A 24,030-nucleotide genomic window follows, 5' to 3' on the forward strand; every position below is an offset into this window, starting at 1 on the left:
ATGCAAAATGTGGAGAGAAGAAAGTATTGTAAGAACCAGCCTTAAAACCTGAACATAGAATGTTTCATTTTATGTACTATTCTGATATCGAGTTCGAGAACCTTTATTGGCATAAAACAAATTTAAAAGGGCACAAGAAACAAGTTCTGTTCGCAGCATAAATTCAGATATATTCTGATATTCAATGTGTTGTATGCTCTTTGACTGTGAAAAAAAATTAGGTAACATCTTGAAACCTGAACTGCATATACTAGATTAAATGCAAGTTATATTCAGAGTTATCAATCCAGTAATACCCACTGAAAACAACAGAGACTGGGAAGGCTCTCATTTCCAAAGGCACTCTTCACAGAAACATTGCCCTGAGTAAATTTAAATCTCTTTTCAATAAAACTTCAGTCACGTTACAAGTTTGGCAGTATAAGCAATGTTCCTCATTCACATAAGCACATGCTCATTACTTCTTAGGTGGATAACTGATGTCAATTTAAGAAATGGGCACACAGAAGTTATAGTTTTCCTTTGTTTCCATTTGACTTTCCATGTTAACAGTGCTTTTAATTAAGCTTAGTAAACTATTTAATAGAAACAATTTGGGACATGCAACTGAAACATTTAAGCACAGTCCTTTCTTAGTATCTTTACAGCAATTATTTTCAGATTTATAGCTTTAATTTCTTAAATAAATTGAACTTTTAAAAATGTCTACAGAAAGAAAAAGATCTCCCACACAGTTATCTCTGAATTCTAATCTGCTAGAATTTTAGAGGAAAAACAGGATACAACTGAGCAACCCCATCTCTGGAGTTAGTCCAATGAAGTGAGCAGAATACTGTATGCATAAAGGCATACCACTTAGAAATGAATACAAACACACAAAATTTATCACCAGTCCAAAAGAAAATTACCCACTGCGTATACATCTGGGCATTACCAGATAGCTTACTCAGAGCCCAACCCCGAGTTCAATGTGCTGGCTTACCGCCGGCGCACTGTTGCAAACATGCCATAAGGTATGTTTGCGAGCTCTAACACCGGCGGAGCACCTGTGTAGCCCAGTGCTGGCCGGTGCTGGGCTAGTGCCCGGCCTCCGTCACTCTGCGGTTGCATGGACCACCAAGCTGTGGAGAGGAAAGCAGAGGCAGGGGAAGGAGGCATTCTGGGGAGGAGGGAGGCAGGCAGAGGGCAGGGGGGAGGGGGAAGGCACGACAGGGAGAGGGCAGCGGGAGGCGTGCCAGGGGGAGGGAGCAGGGAGGGAGGCGGGACAGGTAGAGCAACTCGACGGCTCTTACTTCATAGCATAGTAGCCCATTGTGGGGCTACTCCCTTTACCCAGGAGAAGGGGATGAAAATCCCCTTCTCCCAAGGTGCCGCCCGCAGCTGCTGTGGGAGTGCAGGATGTGGCGGTAGCCATTTTCGGTGCCACTGCAGCTGCACGTCACGGGAGCTCAGAATTGGGCTGTCAGGGCCCTCCACGCAATGTTTTTCATACATAGTTATCATACTTCCATGTGCATACACCATCACTTATGTACTTATTCTGGCATGCTGTACACGAGATGGGGAACTACAGCCATTTGTAGTGTACCATGACATGCACATGAAACAAAACAGACCGATCACACAGATATGATAGTCATACAGCAACACTGATAATGTGTGAAGCATTAGATGCATTGCATTAGATGCCTGAATAAGTGTTTTGATGAAAACCAACATTCTGGTGAACATCAAGGTTGGAAAATGTACCTCTTGCTTTGCCAATGGTTTCAATAGTGGAAGAAGCTTCTTTGGTTGTAGACACACATACAGGAGGCAAAAAAACTAAGCCGCTGTGTTACATGCATACTTAAAATGCTTGGTGTATAATAACAAAGGAAAAATATTGCTTTACCACCATAATTCCAACACACCCATGAACCAAAAAGCAATTAGGATATCTATTCTGCCACCTCTACTGCCAGGCAATCTTTCTTAATATTGTTACCTAAAAGAAAGGTTACATTGGTTAGCACAGATTTCCACTTTAGCAGAATACATATATAGGAGATCTGATCCAGTGAAAACCATAAAAGTTATGCACCATCTCTTGACCATGTTCCTTTCCTTTCTAAGATGTCATCAATGCTGCCATGACACCATCACAGCTGGTGCCTGGGCAGCAAGTACAATGGCGACTTGTCAGTTGTTACTCAGAACCCACACACTGTGAACTCACCCTAAATACTGGATGAGTTTCCTCTTTCCCCTGACCCACAGCCTTTTTGCACTCATGGGAGTAGGTTAAGATCTAATTGTAGAAATTTGTTCTGCTCATAGATCTCTCTTGAAGATCAGGATATCAAAACAATGTGAATAATTGTATCAAACAACTGAATGCCTTTTCAATGTTGACAAAATTCATCTGAGGTCACTGCAATCAGTAATTGGTGAAAGAATGGGTACTGTGCGTGCATGCAAGCTTATCCCTTACTTATAGTTACAGATGCACAAAAATGTCCGATTATTAATTTGTGCACATGACATACCTGTGCAAATTTGTTGTACTGTGTGTAAAAAAAAGATATCTACTTTGGAGAAAGAAAACTTCAAATTTTACTGAAATGCTACTTTAAGGGTATGAAAAATATATCATGTTTGCTCATTTACATGATTCCTGGCATGCAACCTGAAATTGTTCTGAAAGTTCCATGAATTAAAACAAAACTGTATCTTTTAAAGGGCATTTTTAAAGAAGAAATGTATACATTAATTGCATATTCATTTTTCTTTATGAAAATAAATTGCTCCCATCACTGTTTTTAAAAATGTTCCCTAAAAGTTTGCTTGGCACAGAGGCACTGAATAACACCAAAACAATTCTGCCTGTTTAACTTTAAGAACCACTATCATGCTGATTTGCTATTTGAAAATGTATTTAAAAATGCACTGACGTTAATAACCCCTTATTCCCAAGCAATGAATTCACACAAAATAATTGCTAGAGCATCAATGAGACTTTCAGATGGGACTAGAATCATGCATACACTCATTACTGTGCTTTGGTTTTCTGACTCCTGACTTGTATGTATGCTTTAACAGCCCCATGACCAGGATAAGCGCAGCTGATTTAGCTCCTTTCATCAGCAGAACTATGATAGAAAACAGCTGCCGTCAGGGAATGGTCCTAGCTGCATAGCTGTTAACAACACTTGAGGCTTCCTAGAACTAGTAAGCTGTTACACAGCATCCATTTGCAGAAGAGTTTATATAAAGTTTTTCTGTAGACTGATTGGAGATTACTCACTTATACATTTCCCCTCTGGAGAATTTGAGACAAAAGCACCAATGGCTATGTGCACCAGTGGCTCTGGTGCACATAGAGGGATTATAATACACAAAAAGAGCTCAGTTGGACAGGGCCCATCCTTGTGTATTTCAATGCTGACAATAGCAATGTGTACATATCCTCATATCCATGGAGCTGTACCCAATTACTGAAGTGAACAATCAAGGCCCTTCTCACATCTAGCTGTGCGTGTGTGCATTAAAAATCCATAGAACATGGTTTCATTTTGCATTTTGTGAATGCAAGGAAAACCATATGATAATCACAACAGTAGGGTCCTTTAATGATTCCACAGATCCCAAGGGTATCTGAATAATTAGGCATTAGAAATGACTCTTCATTAAAGTGTGAGGTTCCTAGATGAACTAGGGACAAGATCCTTTCACAACAAAGTTCTATCCAACAGGTGTTATTTGTAAAGGAATCCTATACGGAAACACTGTTCACTCTCATTACAAGATCCATTGTGTCACACCCCCTCAATTTTTTTTTTTTAAATAACCTCAACTTTAAATCTTAAAAGCATACACTGTAAACAGTGTTTTGTTTTTTTAAATGCATATACAGAAGGGGAAGAGTTAAAAAACATAGTGTGGAAGACATCCATGAATGTTCTAAGTCTGAGGAGGGCAGGGGACTTCAAAACAGAGCCTTAGCTTCCCTTTGAAAGCTCATTTCTTGTATAGATGCACTCTTAACATGTACCGCTTGATAGAAAAAGCGCTATAAAAGTATTTCCCTTAAAAACAAAAAGAAATTCCATTCAGAGTTTCAGAGGGATGGGAGGACATGCTGACAAAAATACAGGCTAAAAATAAGTTTTAAAATGTCCAGTAAAATACTCCTTTCTTTTTTTAAATGTAGGACAATAATTCTACTATATGTTGAAGTTGCTTGTATCTGAGTAATGCTAACTTTCACAGTCCTCTCGGCCACACTCTTTACTTCAGCATTACTTTCAAGCAGCCTGACTGCACTTCCGTGAACCTGTGGAATAAGGAGATTTAGTTTCAAAGAGAAAAGCATGAGCAATCACAGAATAAGCAAAACACATTGCCTCGGGCACCTTAAAATTAAGGGAAATGGCGAGGTATACATTTTTAAAAATAAAACGATGGATCCAAAGACTACAAGCAGAAGGAAGTTCAGCAATACCATTGTTCTAAAAAGCGCTTGGACAAGCACTTTCACAGTTATACATGTATGTTTTATAGTATTTTGCATGAAAAAGAAAGGTTGTGCATGCAAAACAACTCTTGGGATGAGTTTTGCTTTTTTGTGTCTTGTTCTAGTGTGAAGTGTAACACAGCTCTAAAGTGTGCAAGATTTGCCTCTCTCATGCAGAAGCACATCTCAGGATTCAACCAAAAGCTTTTAGGCTGGCTACAAGAAAGGTAGAGCTCACACATTCTTTAAAAGTCCTAGTTTTTATTTATATGAAGTGATGGGATGGGTCTGGGGTTCAAATCAGCTGGTTGTTATGCACCCAAAGGAGATTGGGGGGTTAGCGTTTCTTGAACAGGAGCACACACACGCCCATGTCACACGGCAAGCTGCTTTTGAAAATTAAAGGAACTTTCAAAAGCAGATTGCAACATGGCATTGGGGGAGGGGCATGATGTTTATTATTCAGAGGGGACAAAACTTTGTTCAGTAAAGACAAGAGCAAGCTGGGATGTGTTCAAAACACATAGACGAACAGGCCTTGCTGAGGGAGAGTCAGCATGGCTTCTGTAAGGGTAAGTCTTGCCTCACAAACCTTATAGAATTCTTTGAAAAGGTCAACAGGCATGTGGATGCGGGAGAACCCGTGGACATTATATATCTGGACTTTCAGAAGGCGTTTGACACGGTCCCTCACCAAAGGCTACTGAAAAAACTCCACAGTCAGGGAATTAGAGGACAGGTCCTCTCGTGGATTGAGAACTGGTTGGAGGCCAGGAAGCAGAGAGTGGGTGTCAATGGGCAATTTTCACAATGGAGAGAGGTGAAAAGCGGTGTGCCCCAAGGATTTGTCCTAGGACCGGTGCTTTTCAACCTCTTCATAAATGACCTGGAGACAGGGTTGAGCAGTGAAGTGGCTAAGTTTGCAGACGACACCAAACTTTTCCGAGTGGTAAAGACCAGAAGTGATTGTGAGGAGCTCCAGAAGGATCTCTCCAGACTGGCAGAATGGGCAGCAAAATGGCAGATGCGCTTCAATGTCAGTAAGTGTAAAGTCATGCACATTGCGGCAAAAAATCAAAACTTCACATATAGGCTGATGGGTTCTGAGCTGTCAGTGACAGATCAGGAGAGAGATCTTGGGGTGGTGGTGGACAGGTCGATGAAAGTGTCAACCCAATGTGCGGTGGCAGTGAAGAAGGCCAATTCTATGCTTGGGATCATTAGGAAAGGTATTGAGAACAAAACGGTTAGTATTATAATGCCGTTGTACAAATCTATGGTAAGGCCACACCTGGAGTATTGTGTCCAGTTCTGGTCGCCTCATCTCAAAAAAGACATAGTGGAAATGGAAAAGGTGCAAAAGAGAGCGACTAAGATGATTACGGGGCTGGGGCACCTTCCTTATGAGGAAAGGCTACGGCGTTTGGGCCTCTTCAGCCTAGAAAAGAGACGCTTGAGGGGGGACATGATTGAGACATACAAAATTATGCAGGGGATGGACAGAGTGGATAGGGAGATGCTCTTTACACTCTCACATAATACCAGAACCAGGGGACATCCACTAAAATTGAGTGTTGGGCGGGTTAGGACAGACAAAAGAAAATATTTCTTTACTCAGCGCGTGGTTGGTCTGTGGAACTCCTTGCCACAGGATGTGGTGCTGGCGTCTAGCCTAGACGCCTTTAAAAGGGGATTGGACGAGTTTCTGGAGGAAAAATCCATTATGGGGTACAAGCCATGATGTGTATGTGCAACCTCCTAATTTTAGGAATGGGTTAAGTCAGAATGCCAGATGTAGGGGAGAGCACCAGGATGAGGTCTCTTGTTATCTGGTGTGCTCCCTGGGGCATTTGGTGGGCCGTTGTGAGATACAGGAAGCTGGACTAGATGGGCCTATGGCCTGATCCAGTGGGGCTGTTCTTATGTTCTTATGTGTTTAGGTTAGCTTAAAAGAGCTATGGGAGAGAGAGAAAAATGAACCTAAATTACCAACTGTAAATGGTGCTATGCCCAAATTCTCTATTCTTCTACTCCTCACCCTCAACTTCACCTTTCTTCCTGAAGCTCATTATTAACCCTTTTCCCTCACTTCTTCCATGCTCATTTTTCGCAAGTTAAAAGAAAAATACCAACCATCACCAAGACCTGACCAACCTACATCATAATATAACAATGGGCTGAGTTGTATACTCTTGCTCTGTTCTTGCTGCAGAGTCTAGGATCCTATATAGAAGTTCCATGGAAAACAGAGGTTGCATGCTTCAGGCCTAGCACTATGTATGTGGGAGCAGCTTTGTAGAAGTCAAGCCATTGTCTTCTACCCTTTCTAGGAAGTAACCACCAGTTTTTTAACTGGTTAAATGCAGATTGCAAATTTTCAGTCACAGTATATTCACAACTCACCTGAATTTGTGGCTTGTGAGGTATTTCATGACTGCCGGTTTGATGCGAGCAACCCGTCCCTGGCTATGGTTTCCCTTTCCTGTGATCACGCAGAGATACGGCTTACCACCAGCCTGGTTGTACTCTGTTACACAGGAATGATAATGGTCACAATGTTCTTTCTTCATATACTCAATGTTTAAGAGCCTTTTTAAAGTGTGCATTTCTGAACGCATTCAACATGATGATTTTGAAATATTCTTCATTGCTTTACATGAATGTACAAAGCTGCCTTAGGCAATCCACTGGTCCAGTTAGCTTGGCATTATCTGCTGACTGGCAGCAGCTTGGTCATCATCCTGATCCTCGAAATGTTTTTAAATTGGGGACACCAGGAAATGAACCTAGAGTTTTCTGCATGAAAGCTGTACGCACTGAGCTATCGCACCTTCCCACATGCAGCAGTTCCATGACATTTCCCTCCTCCAACATGAAAAACTCACAAGACAACTTGCCAGGAGTGAATTCATCTATTTCAGTCCATGTATACAAATCCAGAATAATTAAGGTATACAAAGAGGTATTCTTGTACCTTCTGTTTTCTCATGCAGTACTCTGCATAGATGATCCAAAGCTTCATCCACATGAAGACCATGTAAGTCCAAAACATTTTCAGGCAGCAAGGAGGCATTCACTTTCTCAAAGATTTGCACAGCAGCATCATGGTTTGCTTCTTTCATCTTCTGTTCATGAAGGCGACCCTTTATTCAAACACGCATCAACTGTAAAATCATGAAGGGCAACCCAAGCACTACACTGGCTATCAGGCCTCAAAATGAAATGAGAACGAGGGAGCTCTACCATTTCAATGCCTGAAGACAATAAGCTTTATATTTTGATTGCACTTGACAAAACAGGCATGACTAGACAGGCATGACTAGATGAGCTTCAGGAAGATGTAGTCAACAATGACACTGTGTGAAGTAGGAATAGAGATCAGGGTAGGAAGGAAAAGAGAGGAAAGTAAACTTTTTTGTGATTCCTAGCAGAAATAATACTTTTGGTAGAGAATAAAATAATAACCTCTGAGGATGCCAACTAAAAAAGCATAGTTTAAAAACAACATCCAACTTGCGTGCAGCCTCTCCAGGCTTCAGAAAGTCTCCGGATGTGACTGGAAATTTCTTACAGTTGCATCTGGAGGTCAAATAAAGCCCCAATCCGCTTACCCATGGGTTTTGGCATCTGCACTGGTTCCAGGAATAGAACAACCACAAATGCTGAGGGCCAGTTGTATTTCAAAAATTAATGCTTCTGCTTACTCACCGAGAAGCATTTCTTAATCTGGATCTCTGCATGTAGTCTACTAGCTATGCTACACTGATTCAAAATGAGGACCCCATGAAAATTCACAATCTGTTAAGGCCTTAGTTAAATTCATATGTGATTAGCATAATAATAATAATAATAATAATAGTAGTAGTAGTAGTAGTAGTAGTAGTAGTAGTAGTAGTAGTAGTAGTACAGGTATTTCTATACTGCCTTTCTTGGTCCTCAGATTTCTCCTTAGACTTTATTCAAGACGGTTTACATAGGCAGGCAATTTAAATCCCCGTAGGGATTTTTACAATATGTCTGAGCTCATATCAGAATGGATGCCCTGTGGCTCCATAAGCAAACACAAACATTCCAAATTTTCATCCCTTACAGCAGTGGTGCTCAAAGTGCCGACCACTGCATGCCGGGAATGCATTCCCCAGTGCAACTGGCACTCTAAATTCTGCAGCACTGCGGGGCTTCATGTCCCCTGATCAGGGGACGCTCCAGCCAGTTGTATCTATGGTGCAATGCCCCAGTGGGCATCGGGCCTGGATTTCTGGAAACATAAGACTGGTTGGCACATCCCAGCACCGCTCTGGAACTAGAAGTGCAAGTCACAGGAGGGAAGGATTCAGCCAAACGCCAGATCGGGGTTCGTTCAGCCCTGCCTTAAATCAAACATGATGCAATTATTGCTTAAACACGTACAACATACCTGTTGTACATAGAATGCTGCCACAGGCTTCATTCCCATACGATATGCCTCCCCAGCTTTTCTCAGACACTCTTGCTTATGCTTCTGGTGAAGAAAAGCCTCTGCTCTGAAGTCATCATATTCTGGGTATTCAAAATCTTGAAACATCTTCTCACTGAACATTTCTTCTGGCTCCTTAGACTTTTTGGCCTGTAATTCATAAGAGATACATATGTAGGACAAAGTTAAAAATCTAATTAGATTCTATACTGTGGGATAACTTCCCAAAACAAAGCTGTTTGCTTAGTTCATTACAGCCAAGAGACATTCATTCATATATAAGAAATACATGCACTTAAATAGTGCTTTCTGAGTGTGCAAAGTACCTCACATGTATTCTCTTGTTGTTGCCCTTGCAACAAACCTGTAAAGTATGCATACATCCATAAGACCTTTATTGGCATAGATAATGGAAATACGAAACAACAACCAAACATTAAACATTCAGAACACACACACAATAAAATAAAACACTCGTAATCATCCAATACCCCCTCCCCCCATTCACCATAATATAGCGGAAGACCCAGAATTCCGTCCTGCCAGGATCCCAGAAACAAAGTTGGCAACCTTGTCAAGAGAGTCAGTTTCCTCTATGGAAAGAAGAGTTTGTAATTTAAATGAATCCTCCCAGTCCTGCATTTTGTTCAGCAGTGGAGCCAGATAGATCTTACGAAGGGTATCATGGAGTGGGCAGTAAAAAAATATATGATGTAATGTCTCCACACAATTCTTGTCACAGGTACAACTTCTTTCTGAGTAGGGAATGCCACTAAACCTGCCCGCTAGCAGAGCTGATGGAAAGGCATTGTATCTCGCAAGGGAGAATGCTCTGCGAGCCTGTGGGCACTGCAGATGATAAAGGAAAGAAGCCGGCTTCCCAAAGCTGACTGGGATGTGCAGATGGAGAGGGGAGCAAATGGTGTTAGCTGCACAGAGTAGCTCTTGACGCTCAATACCGAGCAATCTTTCCTTGATAGTCCTGTAGGCTTCGCTTAAACCAATCATACCCAGGCTTGCTGTGTCTAGTCCTATCGATTTAAGCTTGGTGAGTAAATCCGCAACCTCCACAGGCAGTACTGAATCAGCCAGAAGCTGGTTAATCAGCCATTAGCCCATATGATCAGCCAGAAGCTGGCTAATCAGCCATTAGCCCATATGGGGCAGCACTGAAGAGGATTGCAAGCCAAAATTTTACTGATCTCAACCAAGCCAATGTTCTGAGTCTAATAAAACCCACTTCAAGACACATAGCAGAGTATGGAACACATCTGGGAAAACCCAAGATCCTCCGAAGGAAGGAGGCCTGTATGCTCTCAGTTGAATGATTCAAGGCCTTATGCCAGATTGGACAGCCATAAAGAACTTGCGAAAGTACCTTAACCTTGAATACCTCTAAAGCAGCCGGGACGTATCTGTTACCCTGGCTAAAAAAAAAACGGGAAATTGCAAGGGATGAGATTTTTGATGCATTTAGGACTGCATTACGATGAGAAACCCACAAATGCTTATAGTGGAAATTAATGCCTAGATATCTGAATGTCTTTACCTGTTCCATTTTGTTGCCCATAAATGACCATTTAAATGGTTTCCAATTGTTGGCAAACACCATGATTTTAGATTTAGAGTAGTTAATCTGTAACTTGGATGTAAAATACTCTATAGATTGTAAAGTATGCATCATCCTTACACTGCAGCCATGGAGTTGAGAGGAAGGGGCTAGCCTTAGACCACTTAGTGAGAATTCATGGCAAAAGTGAAATTATAACCAGGAAATAAAAATATAAACATAATAAAAACCCCACAACTACTACAAAACCCATAAAGATTTCACAAAATTTGTGGTTACTGAGCAAAACTGCTTCTACCTTTTTCTCACGGGTCTTTGAAGCACTATTTGGGAGAGAAGCACCCTGAGTAGTTTCTTTGGCTACAACTGTTTGTACTGGGTCTGCCTCCAGAACGCTGTTCAAAAACTGGACAGTTTGTTCCAAAGAATAACTGCAGCAAATAAAACAAAAGCACACTGAATAATCTGGAACACAAGAAACACAGAACAAAACAGCAATATGTCGCTATAGCTGAGAGAGAAACTTCCATTCTAAGGATCTTCAATTTCTGAGTCCAAAAGGCCAAGGCATGTATTAGTAGTATTCTACATCAGGGGTGCCCAAACCCCGGCCCTGGGGCCACATGCGGCCCTCGAGGCCTCTCAATGCGGCCCTCAGGGAGCCCCCAGTCTCCAATGAGCCTCTGGCCCTCCAGAGATTTGTTGGAGCCCGCACTGGCCCGACATAGCTGCTCTCAGCGTGAGGGTGACTGTTTGACCTCTCGCGTGAGCTGTGGAATGAGGGCTTCCTCCACTACTTGCTGTTTCACGTCTGTGATGCAGTAGCAGCAGCAAAGGAAAGGCCAGCCTTGCTTTGTGCAAGGCCTTTTATAGGCCTCGAGCAATTGCAAGACCTTCATTCATTCATATAAGTTCCACCTCTAGTATATTAATTTAGGTAAACTTATGTAAATTTATTCAAATTTTAAATGTAAATTAATTCTTCCCCCCCCCCCCCGGCACAGTGTCAGAGAGATGATGTGGCCCTCCTGCCAAAAACTTTGGACACCCCTGTTCTACATGAACATATAAAGCTGCCTTTTATTGAGTCAGGCCATAGTTCTCTGTAGTTCAATATTGTTTACATGAACTGGGATTCAGGCAGGCACTCATTCCAGGCCCTACCAGGGATGGAAACTGGGACCTTCTGCATGCAAAGCAGGTGCTATACCATGGGATCTATGGCCCACTCCCACAATTATACTGGTAGCAATGCCTTTTTCCAACAGAAGATTCATGTTCCACAGACTGGCATCATAATGCATTTATAAAAGGAGGAGCTCACTTGTAGTCCTTGAAGATGTCTATTAAGAAATTTGGATGAATGGTTGGGAATAGCTCCAAAAGTTGCTTTTCCTTCAGTTTGGCAGCACAGTCTTTTCTAGCCACGAAAGGACGTTTCTAATTCAGAAAGTAAAGATCACATAATTATGAACCCAGAAATCTTAAAACTTATCTAATAATGTCGCCAAATCTCACAATGGAAAAAAAAGAGTTAAGTTGCACAGTTCTAATACTGGTTTCAGATCATATAAGCTTTGTAAAAAGCTTCATAAATGAGATTCCTGCCATGGACTACACCAGAGCTATTCAAACTGGGGCGTTGCAATGCCCCAGCCTGACAGCCTTGGCCTCTGCCCCCTTAAGGGGCGGGGGCAACGCTGCCTTCCCCCCTGCCCCCAATACCTCCTTCCCCTCCCCTCCAAGGACTTACTGCGGTCCTCTAATTCCCTGAGAGTTTGAAAACCACAGGACTAGACAATTGAATAGGTAGGGTTAAGCCCTCTGCTGTGATCCCAGTTCATGGGGGTGCACAATCCAGTTGTTATTAACTAAATGCTGTATGCCAATAAAGGTACTGAACTGAAACTACATGCACACATACCCTAGAGCTAACAACACTTTAAATATCATATGCAGTCTGCCCCTAGGTCTCTTCTTATAGATAAAATACTGAAATGCTCTGTATGTGATCAAAACAAAAGAAGTTACACAACTTCAATCTCATTTTTTTTTAAAGTCGCTTGGGCTTCTCAGATTTATACCCAAGTAATATTGAAAATAAAATGAATGATCAAGATATAGATCTGCAAAATAAAAACAAATAAATCTACACGGATATATTTAACACTTTTAGTAGCAACTAGCTATTGCAGTACAACTAACCAAACTGTCATTTGTTAAAGTCTATCTCCATCTCAAATATTATGAGTTTACTAAAACCAAATACTAGGAACTTTGGCTCCAAAACTAGTTTTAGACCAGTGGTTCCCAAACTTTTTAGCACCGGGACCCACTTTTTAAAACAACATCCTATCAGGACACAACTTGTTTTCAGAGACTAACTTAATAAAAAGTTAAGAACATAAGAAGAGCCCCACTGGATCAGGCTAAAGACCCATCTAGTCCAGCTTCCTGTATCTCACAGTGGCCCACCAAGTGCTTCAGAGAGCACATAAGACAGCAGACACAACCTGAGTCCTGGTGCCCTCCCCTGCATCTGGCATTCTGAGGTAACCCACTTTTAAAATCAGGAGGTTGCACATACCTATCATGACCTATAACCTGTGATGGACTTTTCCTCCAGAAATTTGTCTAATTCCCTCTTAAAGGCATCTAGGCGAGATGCCATCACTACTTCCTGTCGTAAGGAGTATCAAACACTAATTACACGTTGGGTAAAGAAATACTTTCTTTGGTCTGTCCTAACTCTCCCAAGACTCAATTTTAGCAGATGTCCCCTGGTTCCGGTGTTGTGTGAGAGGGAAAAGAGATCTCTCTATCCACTGTACCTACCCCTGCATAATTTTGTATGTTTCAGTCATGTTCCCTCTCAGGTGCCTCTTTTCTAGACTGGAGAGCCCCAAAAGCTGAAGCCTTTGCTCGTAAGGAAGGTGCCCCAGTCCAGTAATCATTTTGGTTGCTCTCTTTTGCACCTTTTCCATTTCCACTATATCCTTTTTGAGATGTGCCGACCAGAACTGGATGCAATACTCCAGTGGCCTTACCATAGATTTGTACAACAGCATATTATTAGCCGTCTTATTCTCAGTACCTTTTCTAATGATCCCCAGCATGGTAGTTTCACTTTACCAGCCTCTCAAGCCTCTGTTTCTACTCTTTTTGCTATGGTGTGGAGGTGCCTTCGAGAGCATTTGTTGAGCTCCACATTTGTCGGATTGGGACTTTTCTGGTGGCCTTGCGTTCCCCTTCACCTGGCCTTTGATAAGAGCCAAGGCATATTCGCCAACTCATGAGTAAATGTGCACAGGTGGCTCAGTTTCATTTTCCATAGGGCTCAATACATTTTCCTTGTCAGCTTGGAAAGGAGGACTTCCTTCTTAAAAATTTGTTGGGGCCTGTGTTCAGATCAGGACCATTCTGATTACGTTCCCCTCAGCCTGCTCTTCGACATGGACCAAGGCATGGTCACCTGCACACTAGTAAACGTGCACGTCCTGCTCCTTTCTGATTCTACAGGGCTTAATATATTTCCCTTGTCAACTTGTTCATTTCATGACCCACCAAAAATTGGGTCCTGTCCCACTGGTGGGTCCTGGCCCATAGTTTGGGAACCACTGTTTTAGATTTAACGCCAGTTTTTCAGTCTGATCCTGTTCTATATTTCAGCTTCACAACTGGTCCAGAACCATGCCCCACTTTCCATTTGCAAGTTTTAAATTCATCCCTACCAGCTTACTGGTGCTAGGATGATCAGGCTACCCCCAGAACACTTGCACACCAGATGCAACTGCCACCCCGACTGCCAACCCCACCCTGGAAAACTTCTAGATTGCACAATTATAGCATGTTAACAAAATTGCTCCTATCATAGCATGGGGGGGTGGGGGTGGGCAGAAGTCTGGGACCTATAGTAAAAAAGATGGGATGTCCCAAAATGTGGGGAATTACATTCTCACTGCAATACAGATCTGAAATACAGTATTAGCAATCTTGGTAAGAGGCAATGTTCATACCAGTTCTTTTTCTTGTAAGGCTATTTCTTCAGACATTATTGCCCTGAGTGACACTTTCTGTGTTTGAGCATTCCAGTGGTCCATAAAAGGAAAAATATTTGATGTTCTGGAGTTTTCTGCCAGTGTGTGAGTAGGCAGTCTTGCCGTCATTTGTTCTTGACAGTTTGTACGTTGAGAAAGGGCACTGTCCAGATCATCCAGACATAACTGCTCGAACAGTGTGGGATCTACAGAAAGACAAACATTGAAAGTGTTTAAGAAAAAAAGGGGAGGGGGAATAAGGAGACGAGTTTGGTGAAATAAGAACCCAAGGAAATGTAAATGCATTTCATTTCCTTAGGTTTCTAAAGGGGCAATCAACATTTTTCAAGGACACCAACTCAAGCAGTGCATTTAATCTTCATAAACACAAACAAAATACTTTTTTTGTGAAGCATCATGTAATTTGATGGCAATGTAACATTATTAAATATCTGCTTTATTATGAAAGAGTACACTATCTGTTACACCACTACAGAAAAAGAAGCTCAATCCCAGGCTCTTGTTTTTATCTTTCAGAGGATTAACCTTAGTATCCAGTTTCACTCAGAGAAGGAGTTGTTATGTTAATGAGGTTCCCAGACTGAAGCCCTGTTGATCTTGCATTTACCAAATAAGAGATAAATCTCTCCTAAGAGGCACTTATATAAGTAAAAAATGCCTTATTTTACACACTCTCTCTCCCTCTCTCTCATATATATATATATGGTTATTATATGGGGACACTGTACTGGATGAGTCGTCCTGGGACCCATACCTTTCTAGGGACAGCCCTACTTGGGTGAGCTATTACTCAGCTTAACCTCTCTTGCAGAGCAATGGTGGTTAGAATAAAATAAGACAATTCCATATATGACTGTCTAGGTTCCTTGCAGGAAGAATGAAGTACAAACATGACTTTTTAAGCTTGTACAATTTTATGTGGCTAAGGTTTAGAGGTCAAGTGACTCTACTGCTACCTCCATGGCTAAGCAAAGATTTGATTATACTTCCCCAGTTGCTCATCTTAGGATACAATCCTAATACAATGCTGCACTGAAACAGGTAGGCTGTCTGGCCCATGATGAATAAGTGCAAGGTAGGTGTGGGCCAAGGCACAGCTCGCAATTAGGGGATTTTATTCCCCTTAGCACACGTTGCGCACCAGCTAGCCTTAAGGGGCTATTCGGATCTGCACCCGCAATTTCACCAGCAAAGATTTCAGTGGTTCATGTAATGTTTGTCGGGCCGGGGCCAGGGGTTAGGCTCTGGCCTGCGCAGCCACAGCCTGTCCCACCCCCTCCCAGGACTGATCTGCTTCCCATTCTGCCCTCCCCTTGCCCAAAAACGCTGCCTCCCCACCTGTTCCACCCTCCCGCCACCCTCTCCAGCCCCCTATGCAGGCACAAACTTATCTTCTGGCCTAGCCTGTTCTTGAGCAGCCACAAACATGCTTTCGCGACACTTGGGAACTGGCACAAGGCACATGTGCCGGCTCATGGGAAGGTTTGGATTGCTCTGTTATATTCCATCTACTCCAAATAATGGAATGGACAGTCTGTTCAAGAGAAACAACATATATTTACCTTCTAAAAGCAGCTCATCCAATTTTTCTTCTGTCCTCTGTCGCTTCTAAATGAAAATAGTTTAACATTAGTGAGCCACAAATACAAATGTGTATCAATGAAACTCAAAATAAAATACAAAACAGTAATAGATTCAGGATATTTTACAAAGATATCTTGGCTACTGAATATTAATTTTCAAGAGTGACAACAAGTGTGACAAGCTAGAATAGTAGTCTTCATCAATAAAACGCCAAATGCAGCCAGAAAGACTGCATAATAGTATTCTCTGTTTATTGTAATCATGTTGTTTTATTTTCCCAATGGCAAACCATCCAAGGAATAATTGACTGAAAGACAGCATACAAACATTTTAAATGAGCCACCCCACAAAATAGGAAATTATCTGTTAGCCATTCCTGTTTCATCTATTCTATAAATTCTGAAAGATTTTAATGGTGATCAACACATAATATATTGATATAAATTAATAAAAACTATATAAAAATTGCAACCATAGACTTGCTTTTAGAAAGAAGTTAACTAACCACAATAGATGCTTTCCATTTCTCGTGAATTTCTTTGGCCAAATTCAGATCAATATGAACCACATAATCTTCAGTACTTAGCGATCCTTATGGAAAAATATACACACATAGAGGTAAAGGCACTGTATGAAGTGAAATTAGTCCAGCTCTACTATTCTTTATAAATATCTACCATAGTTAATAAAGTGTTTTTAAAAAGCACAGAAACGATCACTTCCTGAATTAACTCAGTCAGGGACTTCTCAGTGAACGGCATTTGAGAGACTAGTTCATAAATGAGTATGTGGAACAGAAAACAAAGTGAATGAAATCTCAAGATACAGATTCAAATCCCTGCTCAGCCATGAAGCTTCCTGGGTGACCTTCGCTCAATCTCTCTCTCAGCTTCACCTACCTCACAGGGTCGTTGTGAGGACAAAAAGGAGGGGAAGGATAATGTACACCATCCTGAACTCCTTGGAGGAAGGGCAGTATAAAAAGGTGAAAAAATGAACAAACAAAAAAAAGAAATCATACCCAATTATCCAAAACACATAAAAGCCAGTTTCCACAGTCACATTAAGAAACAGAATACAAAGTATGGATTATTTATTTAACTATCTCATGTTCTCCATTTAGGGATGAAGGGTTAAAGGAGTTTTGAAATGATAAAACTGAGTCAATACAAATAATAAAAAACAGCTGCAATTAAAACAAACCAAGTGCATAAGCAACAAAACCTGAGATGTGATAAAAACCTCAGAAATACCTAGTGAGGAAACACTGGGTCTTAGAGATGTATTGCTATTAGATATTTACCGGCTCAGTTTTCCATGGCCAAGTTCGACTGAATCAAGGTAAATGGGTTACAACTTGGGACACATTTGAGAAAGGACAAAGGTGAAGTCTCACTTGAGGCACTGAATTCATTCCGCTCCCAACCCCAATACCATTCAAGCAAGGTAGCTGGAGACAATGCCATAGAAAGGGCAAACTTGCACACTATCCTACTACTGGGTAAACTGGCTGCAGCCAATAGGGTCTGGGATGAATGTGCAAGAAGTCCCTTTTAAAATACATAAAGAACATTGCTCTTTAACTACCTAAGACATAACTGAATACAGAATTTCTGAACTCCTCCTACACTGCACTAACTACATAATCACATCAGTTCCCAATTTCCCCAACGTAGACAGATTTTTAACATTACCTGAATCGACTCCAACAGGGCCAAATATTTCACTTAATTGAATGGCTAGTTCAGGAGGTAAGATCAGCTCCAGACAATCTATGTTCACAGATTTTGATGTAGGTTTGGAGTTTAACAACTTAGTTCTATCATCGTCTTGATTAGACATTTTTCCATTTACATTTTCTGCTGCAATTGAAAATGCTGGCTTACAATTGCTGGTTTCAAATTTGCTTTCCTTGCTCACAGAGTAATCCAGAAGTACTGGATCAGCTAATAGCTCCTGAGCACCTGTATCTTCTATTTCTGACCACTCTTGAAGCTTCTCTGAAGGACTGTTGGATAGATCCTCATCAAAAGTAGGTTTCAAAGTGGTTGGACCTTCATTAGAATAACTGGAGACTGTTACAGGAATATGTGAATCAATTTCACTATGCAAGGTCATGTTCTGAACAGGGGTAATTTCTTTTGTCTGTTTTTTCATAGTATTTAAGAGAAGTTCCTCACTATCCAGTTCTTCTACATGGGTTTTTTGAACATTATGGCTGAAATTTTCATTTTCAACTGAAGGAACAGGAGAAGCAGTAACTAACAAGTTAGTTATCTCAGACAAGGAACAGTCTAAACTTTTATCACCTCCACCATCAACAGAGAAATTCATTATTTCTGAGCCCTGAATAACTGCAGAAGTTCCAGGTACTTGGGTAGTTTCCTCCGAGTCTGCAAGTTTCTCTTTGAAGTTAGCATTTGTCTTGAAATCAAGAGTCTTCCCAAGTGAATGGGCCCCTGCATCCTGCAAACATCCATCATCATCATCTTTGCAGATCTTTTCAGCAGAATCCAACAAGATTCCTGTAGCCCAGTCAATGTCCCTGTTACATCTTTCATACAAATCCTTGAGTGCATCAAATGAAAATGATCCGAAGAGTTTGCACAAAATATTCAGATTCTCCAATTCATCAACACAAACAAGTTCACTTTCCTCCACATACGTACTTTTATCATAGGTGACTTTAAAGGGTACTCTTTTTGGACAAGCAGATGTATCATCTACACCTTTTGGTATGAATCCATCTAATCTGCCATGTAACACTTTCGTACCCTCAGAAACAATTATTTTTCTTTCAAGTCTCCACAGGAGAGCGAAATCTTGGGGCTCAGTCTGTGAACACTTGCTTGCCTCTGCTGAGCTGCATGCCTCATGTTTCTCTTCCAGAAAATTAAACAGAGACAAATGATCCTGTGGTTTGCTGAGCACCAAGTTATTGGTAAATGTCAGAGCTAATTTATGATGCTTGCGTGTTCTCTTATTCTGCATAGGCTTTTTCTCACAAAGAATTTCAGAAGCTGAGATTTCAGCTCCCTGAAAACTTTCCTCCTTTGATGAGACACATGGTGTTCTAGTGCTTAGAGATGTTTCAGGAAGAACTGCCACTGTGCTCAGCACATTCTTGTTATCACACTGATTATTTCCAGTTGCTTCGGATTCACTAATGCTTCTCTTAGGCATTCTTTTTGCTTTGTGTTGTCTTTGCTCTAAAGAGTCTTGAATAGGCCAGTCTCCTAGCATTAGCAATCCTGATGTATCTTCATCCTTATCAACACTGGCTGTACAGACAGAGGACTGGTTATTCTCTTCCTGCTTATTTTTATAAAGTGGCAACTCTTTATGACTATCAGTCAGGTCCAATTTTTCATTTTCATCTAAAATCTTTAATGAATCAAGAGGGGGCATTTTTATGCATCTGTCATCTTTGTCATCATTCTTTATAGTCAGTTTTTCTAACCTTCTAGCTCTTTTCACCCTCTGCCCCATAGTTTGTTCTATTGGCCAGTCTCCCACAAAATTTAATCTCTCTGATTTCTCAAAATCGGAATCTACCACGTTCTTGTGATCTCTTTCTGTTAATTCTGCTTCTTTTAGTACTTTGTCACATTGGTTTACATCAACCTGAACTTCCAAGTCCTGGTTATAGTATTCCTGAACATTTTCACTGATGTGTTTACAAGAATGTGCGCTTTCCTCAGACTCCATTAGACCAGTTTTAATTAGTTGGGTCACAAGAACAGGATTCACTGTGCCTTTCTTTGGTGATGTATACATATCCAAATCACCTACAGGGACACTACACTCAGAATTATATTCTAATAATTTATATCCAACCTCGGTCTTTTCATTCTGAAGACTCTGATCTTCCTGTGCAACTATGTCTAACAGAGACTTATCAATACTTAATTCTATATGTTTCAAAGGTTCAGTTGATACGAAAGGTTCTTCACTGTCCCCATAATAAGAAGATTCATGTTCCTCCCTAAAGGACAAGAAGTGGAATAAAGTTATCTTTTTTTTTCAAAATATGCACATTATCTCTGCTAAAATATTGTTACACACTGCTAAATTGTATAGGCCATAATTTCTTTGGAGCAGAGACCCGGTTCTATAAATCAAGGTTCTTTTGTAAGACATCTTGAAATGTGAATCAACTTATTCCTCATATGATATGAGGATCAAAGTTTTAAAAATGGACTGGCTGAAAACACTGAAAAATTTCCCCTGGATGGAGTGGGACTATTTTTGTAGTTGCAGCAAGAACTGCAAACAAGAACAGTAAAATGAAGGGGACAGGAAAAATGGGATTAATAGAGCATAACAAGATCCATGCTGGTCCTGAAGTACATACAGATCTACTTGGCATGAAAGCTACACCATTCAATCAAATGGAGGAAACTAATCTATGAATGCAAAGAAATGTATGAATCTCTTCTTTCCATTGAAATGAACAGGGATGTTTAAGCATGTGAAGCAATTCAGTACCAGAGGTCTTGTAGCTGTGCTGTTACTGACCACCTGACATCCACAACAGTTTATTTGCTCTTTGGCACTGTTCCATAATCTTAAACTTTCTTCTTAACCATGATTATTTCTCAAGAAAAAATATTTTTTCGGGTACCAAGATTCTCTAAACAACAGTATATAACATGGGGTTGCATCCTAACATTTTTGGGATGTATGGGATGTTCCCAGAAGAAGTGTTCTACCCAAACAAGGAGGCTTTGCATGACTGAAATGCTCATTCTAGAGAAGGAAGGAGCTTCTGATGTGCTATGCTCTGCAAAAAGTTTAGCATACAAATCTTCATGCTAGCTGGAACTTGTTCCAAAGCTGGTATAGCTGTAAAAAAAGCACTGATTCAGAAAATACGCTCATTTTTCCAAAATTATTCCACTGTATTAATTTTAAAAAACCCAATACTATCAGTGATTTTCAAAGTTTCTAATTTCAGGGAACCCTTTACACAATGAGTTTTCTGCCAAGAATCCTAGCACGCTGCAGATTATTTGGAAGGATATTGTGAACGGCTTATTTGGTTCACGCTGGCCACACCTCACCCACTACCCTTTTTACCCTACTTGAATCCAGGTTCATAAACTGCAAATCTGGAGAAGATTTGTGATGAAGAATCTTAGCTGAGCTTCCCTGAAAACCACTTTCACATTTAAAATTTTATGTCTGAAAAAATAACATTAGTTTTACCCCTGTCCCTTTTCCTCATGAAGAACTTCATCACAGGATGCACTTTTCAATTCATCTGGGATTGAAGAATTCAAAACTGAATGAACCGTCAGGCAACGTTCATAGCGTTCCAACATTCTTTTGATTTTTTCTTTAGATACGCCATGAATATTTCGCCTAAACATTAAAAAGAACAAAGTAACTGAGAGTCTAAGACCACAATCCAAGCATACAATAAGATGGAACATTTTTTCTTAATACATTTGAGACACATGCTAAACATTTAGATACCCCAAGTTGTTCTAGGCAACGTTGCAAACCTAGAGCAGGTGCTGAATACTTTCCCTACTGTTAGCTCTATATAGAAAAACAAATAAAGATCTGTGTAATTTGAAAGCATACAGTCCAATATCGCTGTTTAGTACTATTCTCAAGTACTTTTTTTATTACTCAAAGTTTCAAAGTGAGTAACAGAGATTAGAAGACAGAACTTTTACTTTCAATTTCTATGTGACTATTTAGTGACAACTTCCCTATGGTGGGAGGGGAGAATCCACTGAACTATTCTTATCCAAACCATACTACTTTATACCACTTCTGTTACAGCTTTGGAAACAATTATTGGCTGGAAGATATTTTCAGCCAACAGCACATTTAGTTCTCAGTAGACCAAGGAGCAATGGACCAGAGAGCATGAAACTAAAATCAATCTAAAAAGGGAACAGGAAAAACCAAAGTACTATTCTGACATCAGAAATTAGTTACATTTTTTCTCACCACCTTATACATGGAAGATAAGCTGTAGCACCTGGATAGTTCATAACATTTTACTTTACCAACAATGAGAACTAAAGAGCTTTGATAGAGTTAAGGAGCTGCCCCAGGTTTCAGATACCAAAAGCCTGGGAGCACCTCACTGTAACCACTGCTCAAGAGTAATAATATCTGCTCTTCCAGAGGCACAGCCATGTTAGTTTGCAACAGCAAATGAGTAATCCCTAAAGACTAAAACATTTAGTGTAGCATCCAATTTCATGAACTACAGCCCTCTTCATGCATCTCAACAAGTGGACTATAGTCTGCGAAAACCTATGGTGAAATAAACTGATTACTCTTTAGGTGCCACAAGAGCTTGCCATCACTCCTATTGGGTTCCTTTCCAGCAGAAATAACGTCATAATACAAATTTCATATGTGCTATAATGCAAGATATTTTTACCTTTCAAGTTCCTTTGGTTTAAATTTCCACCAAGTATCCGGTTCACGAAATATGACTTTATATTTGTGTTGCTGCGACTGAACAGAAGTGTAAAAAAACACATAACAGGCATCACCATCTCTTTTTAACCAAGAAAAAAATAGGCTATGTATTCATTGAGTTAATTATCATTTCGACTTGTATGCCAGTCGACACATACAAGATCTACCCTAAACAGCACAACTTAAGTACCCTTATCATAAACACATGTGCAAATATAAGCTTTCTACTATCATCAAAATTCACAGAATACACATGTAATCCTGTCAAGCACTTTCAGGAGCTAATCACAGTCTCTCCAAACGCAAGACACTAGGACTCTGGTTCAGAAGATATTTACCTGCATGACTGTACCTCAGGAAGATCAAGAGTGGACTTTGGAAGCATGCATGCTTCCTTTCCCACTCCCTCCTCACATGGAAGGAGTGTCGAAGGTCCAGACCATTCCAGTTCTTTCCCGTGTATCATCTGAATAAACCCCTGGAAAGCAGGGCCTCTGAGAGGAATTTTATCAGGGACTACAAAGTTTCTTCCCAAAGGGGGAGGGGGGCAATGGGAGCAGACAGAAGAGGGGGAGGGTGCTGACAGAATAGTCTTTGGAGCCCAGGTCTATCAGGCTTCTTGATGCGGACCCCAGGTCTACCCAACTATGCTGCTTTGGCAGCTAGATAAAGTAATATGAAACCCAAACACACTCCTAAGTCTCTTTAAAATATTTGAAATATAGAAAATCCATTGCAGAAAATTAGCATCATCATAGTTAGGCTTGCACTAGAATGTACAGTGTGCTGTGTGCACCAAAATGAACTTCTGTTGCAGCTGTAATCCCACAACTGTATCCCTGAACCTAAACACTCCTTCGTGGTTATGGGATCCACAAGCCAAAAAGCTACTGTAGCAGGCCAGTTTGCTTCCAGATTTGACATTGTGTTAGGGAGAATCATAGATGCATTCCTGGGCTCGGTGTGTATGACTTGCTGCAGCAGTTCCACTTCATGCCTGTGGTTGTGCCCCCAGCATCCTGTGCGGGCAGTGAGTTTGGGTGAGACAGGAAAACATAAGATCCCAAGAACGTTCCAGACCCCCTCCTTTGGTTCTGGGCCCCTTTCTGACCCTGGGCGAGGATACAAATTACCCCCTTTACATCCCTCTCCTAGACCCTGCTAGAAAGTACAAAGTACTACAATGCCATCTATAAATATGCAGAGAAAGACTTAACAGGTTTTCATTTCAACATTACTAAATTATGGAATACTAACCAAAGAAACATAAGGTTTCATTTCCCACGCCTGTATGTTTGTGTTGTCTATTATTATAGGGGTGATCCTTTTTTCAAATGCTTCTTTGGCTGAAAAAATATACCAACAGACAAAAACAGTTTTAATGTCATTATAATGATTGAAAGAGGCAGAACTGTTTATT

At 40.8% G+C, this 24,030-nt stretch overlaps 1 protein-coding gene across 3 annotated transcripts in view; it reads right to left on the reverse strand.

The window, feature by feature from the left end:
• Positions 1 to 1,255: 1,255 nt before the first annotated feature.
• Positions 1,256 to 24,030, reverse strand: part of N4BP2 (NEDD4 binding protein 2) — a 39,614-nt gene continuing 16,839 nt past the window's right edge. For all 3 annotated transcript variants that reach the window (XM_066631848.1, XM_066631846.1, XM_066631847.1), the window contains 14 exons: positions 23,868 to 23,956; positions 22,570 to 22,646; positions 21,372 to 21,527; positions 17,858 to 20,148; positions 16,669 to 16,754; positions 16,142 to 16,187; positions 14,538 to 14,764; positions 11,846 to 11,961; positions 10,820 to 10,952; positions 8,913 to 9,101; positions 7,470 to 7,638; positions 6,899 to 7,022; positions 3,916 to 4,315; positions 1,256 to 3,843 (listed from right to left, as the gene is read on the reverse strand). In XM_066631848.1, the coding sequence (XP_066487945.1) occupies positions 4,270 to 4,315; positions 6,899 to 7,022; positions 7,470 to 7,638; positions 8,913 to 9,101; positions 10,820 to 10,952; positions 11,846 to 11,961; positions 14,538 to 14,764; positions 16,142 to 16,187; positions 16,669 to 16,754; positions 17,858 to 20,148; positions 21,372 to 21,527; positions 22,570 to 22,646; positions 23,868 to 23,956 (3,749 nt within the window). In that variant the 3' untranslated portion in view covers positions 1,256 to 3,843; positions 3,916 to 4,269. The remainder of the gene's footprint in view (positions 3,844 to 3,915; positions 4,316 to 6,898; positions 7,023 to 7,469; positions 7,639 to 8,912; positions 9,102 to 10,819; positions 10,953 to 11,845; positions 11,962 to 14,537; positions 14,765 to 16,141; positions 16,188 to 16,668; positions 16,755 to 17,857; positions 20,149 to 21,371; positions 21,528 to 22,569; positions 22,647 to 23,867; positions 23,957 to 24,030) is intronic.

Source organism: Tiliqua scincoides, chromosome 6, assembly GCF_035046505.1.
Source record: "Tiliqua scincoides isolate rTilSci1 chromosome 6, rTilSci1.hap2, whole genome shotgun sequence".
In the NCBI taxonomy this organism is placed as follows: Eukaryota; Metazoa; Chordata; class Lepidosauria; order Squamata; family Scincidae; genus Tiliqua; species Tiliqua scincoides.